This window comes from Rhinopithecus bieti, unplaced genomic scaffold (genome assembly GCF_001698545.2).
Source record: "Rhinopithecus bieti isolate Rb0 unplaced genomic scaffold, ASM169854v2 scaffold_17880, whole genome shotgun sequence".
NCBI lineage: Eukaryota > Metazoa > Chordata > Mammalia > Primates > Cercopithecidae > Rhinopithecus > Rhinopithecus bieti.
In genome coordinates, this window is record NW_016808923.1 from 211,383 (window position 1) to 217,381 (window position 5,999).

General features: G+C 43.8%; 1 protein-coding gene across 1 annotated transcript; it reads right to left on the bottom strand.

Annotated features, from left to right (window-relative positions):
* Positions 1 to 669: 669 nt before the first annotated feature.
* Positions 670 to 1,274, bottom strand: LOC108539235 (growth-regulated alpha protein-like). The gene is made up of 3 exons (XM_017887798.1): positions 1,085 to 1,274; positions 863 to 986; positions 670 to 748 (listed from the first exon to the last, which is right to left on the bottom strand). Exons 1-3 carry the CDS (start codon positions 1,182 to 1,184, stop codon positions 670 to 672), a joined length of 303 nt encoding a protein of 100 aa, XP_017743287.1. The 5' UTR covers positions 1,185 to 1,274.
* Positions 1,275 to 5,999: the final 4,725 nt, after the last annotated feature.

Sequence of the window (5,999 nt, forward strand, 5' to 3'; positions counted from 1 at the left end):
TTTTTTTTTTTTTTTTTTTTCAAGAAAGAAGTGGCTGTGGACTCAACTAGATTCTTGGTTTCAAAAGCCAAAACATATTGGTCACTGTCACATTGGGTTAGAAATTTCCATTCATGATCTCCCTTAAGCTGCACACAACCCTATGAAATAACTATCATTATCTACCCTATTTTGCTAAAGCTCAAAGAGATTAAATAAGGTTGACAGGACTCCTCCTCTTGAACTCACTGGGGGTGTCAATGCAAAGTTTCTGCTCTTCACCAAGAAGGCTGAGAGGCCAGAAGTGCCCAAACCAGACATTGCATTTTTTAGGTCTGAAACCCATTACGGACTAACATAAACATCCTCCCAAAACAGGCAGGGGGCTTTTTAGCATTGTTAGTCAAATCTACTCAAATCTACTTGGTATTCTAGAAAGGCACATTTACCCTCACTTATTTCAGTAGGGGTTAGGCCTGGGAATGGAGGGCACTGAAATACTGAAATATGCTCTGACACCAGAGCAGACTAATAACCCTAATGGTAACTTTAATTGTGAAAATAACAATTACAATTTCTAGTCCTTCAGCTAACTCCTGGTTTCCCTGATTTTATTTTACGGGGCATATGCCAGTATTTCTGACCAACGGCTCCAGTCGCCTGTGTACATGGAAATTACAACTCACTTGTTCAGTATCTTTTCGATGATTTTCTGAACCATGGGGATGCGGGGTTGAGACAAGCTTTCTGCCCATTCTTGAGTGTGGCTCTGCAGAGAGAAGGGAATTCCATGAGGCAGGAGGTCGAACTGGGCACAGGGTTTGGGGCAGCGGGACAGTCGAGGACCGCGGCGGTGACAGCGGCAGCGCGGGGAGGGACTTACATGACTTCGATTTCAGTGCAGTGGGGTCCTGGGGCCTTCACAGTCACACTTTGGATGTTCTTGGGGTGAATTCTCTGCAGGGTCTGCAAGCACTGGCAGCGCAGTTCAGTGGCCACGGGCTGTCCTAGGGAAGAAGAGACTCGCTGATTGAGCGGGGCTGTCGGCGCGGGGCGCCCACCCCAGCAGGATCCGGCCCGTGGACCCCAGCGGAAGGGGACCCACCTGTTGCCCGCTTTCCGGTGGCCACCAGGAGCAGGAGCAGCAGCGCCACCCGCAGGAGCCGGGGATTGCCAGGGGCTGCGGAGAGCGCGGCGAGGGCCATGGGGCTCAGCAGACGGGTCGGGAAGGCTGTGCGAGAAGCGGGAGAGCTGGCAGGGAGGTGACTGCAACCCGAGCTCTGTGGCTTCCCCAGATCGGCGAACCCTTTTATACATGATTGAGACTGGAAAGCCCGGAGCGGCCGAGTCAGGGAAATTCCCGGAGCTCCAGATTGATCCCGAGTCCTGAAGGAAGGCGAAGGCCCCGCCTCGGGGTAGAGTGGGGTACCGGTAGGGGAGCCCACTGGTGACGACTGAATCTCTCCCTCCAGAGTAACTCCCGTGGACTCTGGGACTTTGGGATATTCACTTTCTGCCCCAAATTCCTGGAAGGACAGTGAGGAAACCTCGCTGGAGACACAGCCTGTGTGGGGAACCTTAGGTCCCTGATGACTCCCACGTATGGGGTTGGGTTGGAGGAAAGAGCTAGGGGACCCGTGAGAACCAGGACAGGAAAGGCATGACTTCTTTAAAGGAAGAGAGTTTTGTTTCCTCAGTTATCAGATTTGCTGGGGACCCGGAGACAGTCGAGTTTTACCTCAGGTATCCTCTCTCCTTACAGTGTATCCTCTATGTTAACCTCCCTGTCTCTGCCTCTCTCATTTTCGGTTTAGCGTATTTCATGTACATCTAACATCAGTGCTCTCTGTGAAAGTACAGCCATCATCTCGGATTCCAGAGAAGAATGTTCTGCTTGTTCCTTTTTTGCATATTCTCTAATCACACTTAGAACATCTTCTTTACGTCCTCCATTTGGTGGCAACAGATTATCAGTGTCAAAAGTTGAATCCAGTATTAGTGTCAGTGGAAGCCAGGGCTGTATAGCATGACCTCTTCTTTGGTATCCTGCATAACTTCCTTCCTCCCTCTGAAATGTTCTTAAATCCCTTGGAGATCTTCCCCTGTGGGAGGGATTCAGATTTGATCTAGAAATATGACACTGGCTATCCCTCTGAAGCTGTGGAGGGGCAGGGTCCAGCAGGCTCATGGGCTCAATTTTCTGGTTCTGTCTTTGCAAATGACACTGGAGAGTAGGTATCTGATGTGCAAACACCATTCCCATTGAAGGAGGAAACAGCTGCCTGCTGATGACATTTAAACACCAGATCACGCAAAAAAATCATATTCCATTTGCTAAAACTTTCTGGTCTTCAGTGTTGGCCCCTCTTTCTCTGGAAACATTAACAGGGCTCTATTTTTTCTGGTCTGGAATTTCAATCTTTTAACCTGACACTTTTGTCCCTTTTCTACAGTTTTAGATAATATATTTTGAATCGTCGTTAGGTTTTAGAGGGTTTAAGTGTGGTTCTACAAGTTGCTCTCAGACCTCTCTGAGACGTGGAGTAGGATGGAGGAGAGGAGACAGGAGTGGCATCTGCTTGAAGCACAGGGCTCTACACAGCCCAGCTCAAGGGGTAAGAGTCCTTGTCCCTAACCACCGAGCATGCAACTCTGCTGCCCGTATTTAGTTGTAGAGTATCACCTGCAAGTTATTAAACCTCTCTGTGCCTAGCCCAAGGTGGTTATGAGAAACGAGTTAACATTTGTAAGGGACAACATGGATTAAGTGCCTTATTAATGGTTGTCAAATACATTAAATGGACTATTTTCATTTTCAAAATGCTATTTCTTTCCTGACATTGCCTAAACTAAAACTCAACCCCTGCTATGAATTCTGTAAAAGGAAAAAGAAGGAATCTAATGGAAATTATTACTCCCCAGGCCTGTTTTTCATGGTTTAACGATTTTCTGTATCCGCTACTGCCCACCCAAAGCGGCTCCCTAACTGCTCCTAATCGTTCATTATAAAAGCCAGTGTGGAGTCCTTAAGAGTGGTAATCAAAGCAGAAACCTTAGAACGAAGAATGATTCATATGAACACCACAGTCCCAGTTTCCAAAATGGTCTTGCCAGTTACTGGTGCTCACAGGTATCTGTGAATGTCCTTACAATAATCTTGGACAAAGGATAGAAAGGTTGCTAAAATGTCCTTGTTACTTTAAATAAACACTATAGGTAATCTATACGCTCCATTCGTCTTTCAGGATTTCCTCTCTCACATCTGCTGACTACTCAAATTCCTTGAGGAAACCAGAGACGTGACAAACTCATTGCCATGTCGTAGTTTTGGACAGGTCTGGGATTAGAAAGAAGACATTAATGAAAAAACTGGTGAAACCGCCAACATAGTCTGCGAGTTTAGTTAAAAGTAACGTGTCATTGGTGGTTCTTGCTTTTGACAGGTGTTCCGTGGTGTTGTGAAATGGCTTCACTGCCGAGGAAGCGCAGGATGAAGGGACACACACACTGTATGATCTTTGCCATGTGTTGTGAATTGAAAATTGTTCCAAAATAAGTTCATTTACTTTTAAGTTTATTTTTCTAAATCATTTAGAATACCACAAATGAAAATTATGGCACGGCAAGTTTTACCTGTAGCTTTCTAGACAGGAATTGAATTTTTATTTTAGGATAGTATTTGTTCTTATATTGAAAATTCAAGAATATCTTGTTGCCGCAGTTTGGACAGTTCATCATGCTTCTATAGAGTTAAATACTTTTCCTTCAGCATTAAGTTGTCCAGATTCTCGTCTATTTCTTATAACTGAAGAAAATAAGAAAGTGTTTTCTATCATGGTCTCCAGACCCAACACAAGAAGAGCGCCAAGAGAATAAAGTGAATGAAACATGTCAAGACGCAGTGGACGTTTGCAGGTTATGCAGAACTTGACTCCTGAGGAAAATGTCATCAAAATCACTTGTTTTGTAAATGAAATGTAAAGGAGAGGATTTGTTGTTGTTGGTGGTGGTGGTGGTGTTTTCCCTACATGCCACTTGTATCAATGAGATCTTCATAAGCCAAAGCTTATAATGCTGTTGACTACAAAATAAATTGTCTCGTTAGAACAAATGTTTCTCCAAGCGTAATTTCTGTTCAAGAGTTGAATGCCAGGATTTTATGCAGTCTTTAAACTCATTCAAGCAACAGTTGTTAAAGAAATGGAAGAATCTTTAAAATGGAAGCTTTGGTGGCTAAATTCCATTTGCCCTGTAATCATTATGGAAACATACACAACTGGCATACAGTCAAATCTCGGTGCTCACATCTCCTAGGCCACCTGTTCTCCAGTCACTGCTACAGCACGAACTGCCTGCAGATGTCACCTGGAAACTCCTTGCCTCAGCTGAACCAGGTGTCTTTCACTTTCTGGCCCGGTGTTTTCTGTTGCTGCCAGGAATCATCCCTTTCACAAGGGGAACTGGAGTCAATGGATAAATGTTTCCCCTTTTGCATGTTTTGGGGAGAAATTCTACACCACTTCTCAGAGGGTCCCCAGTAGAATTGACCTCCAGCTGCCCACGTCCTCTTTTCCTATTTTGTTCTTCCCAACTTTCAAGTCCTCTGCATTTGTAATATGTCCCCAAATAAATTACCTGCATGGCAGGCTCATGACTCAAACTCTGCATTTTGGAGAAGCCTAAACTGAAGCACTGCTCTATCATGAGAAATAACCATGCTCAAATAAGGAGGGCAACCCTGCTCTGCCCCAAACTGACTCGGGAACTTCTTCCTCACAACTGCCATGCCTATTTCCCTATACTCATCTCTTCCAATGTAATGACTCTGGCTCTGAGGGGAGAAGAATGAAGGTGTGTGAACATGACATTAAATTCCTGAATCACTCCACCTCCAAAGTCCTTGGGCATGGTGGGTGCTGGATTCGTTGTCAGCCTCTCTATTTAGCCTCCCAGAGACTGCTTGTCTGGCAGCTTCTCTTTCTTCCGATACATTTAAAATTAATACATGCATATAAAGCACAGTGATAGGTTTAGTAGAAGCGATAAAGTTGGATCAAATCCAACTTCTAACATAAAATTCTTCATTTAGTCTGTCTACTTTCTTTCGCAATGCTAGATCATTTATTTTTCTATTCCTGGCATAATAACCTCATGAAGTGATCAGTATACAAGTACTTAAAATCATTCAAGAAACACTGAGAATCATTCAATATTTTAGCTTTGGTCTGTTTTCTTGGGTGGGGGGTGGAAGAATGGGCAATTATTTATATTTAAAAGTGTTTTTATAAATTGTTTTGTCTCTTCATTTTCTTAAGATTGGTACCTAAACTTTCTGGAAGTGGCATCCGTTAAATAAATAATATCGTGATCATATATTATGAAAAAACCAAAACGTAGGATTGCCAAAATTGCAAAAGAATAAGGAAATGAGAAAATTTCCCTTGGAAATTATTACCTAAGAAATTTGTTTTGAAGATTAAAACATCACTATGACTTTGGTATTCTGGAAACAAAATTTAGGAAGTTAGAAGATGAATGTATAAACCACAAGTGAAAATAGCATGCATAGCATAGAAACACAGATTTCATCTAAGAAAAGTTTGAATCATCATAAAACCTTGATCTTAAGTTTCCTATCCATAGTGTGTGTGTGTGTGTGTGTGTGTGTGTGTGTGTGTGTGTGTGTATGTGTGTGTGTGTATATTTGATTCAGAGTCCTGCTCTGTTGCCCAGGCTGGAGTGCAGTGGTGCAGTCTTGACTCACTGTAAACTCCGGCTCCCAGATTCAAGCAATTCTCCTGCCTCAACCTCCTGAGTAGCTGGGATTACAGGTGCGCACCACCGTGCCCAGCTAATTGTTATATTTTTAGTAGAAATGGGGTTGCACCATGCTGGTCAGGCTGGTCTCGAACTCCTGACCTCATGATCCACCTGCCTCAGCTTCTCAAAGTGCTGGGATTACAGGAGTGAGCCACTGCGCTTGGCCAATCCATAGTATTTTTCAATGTTCATTATTGTCC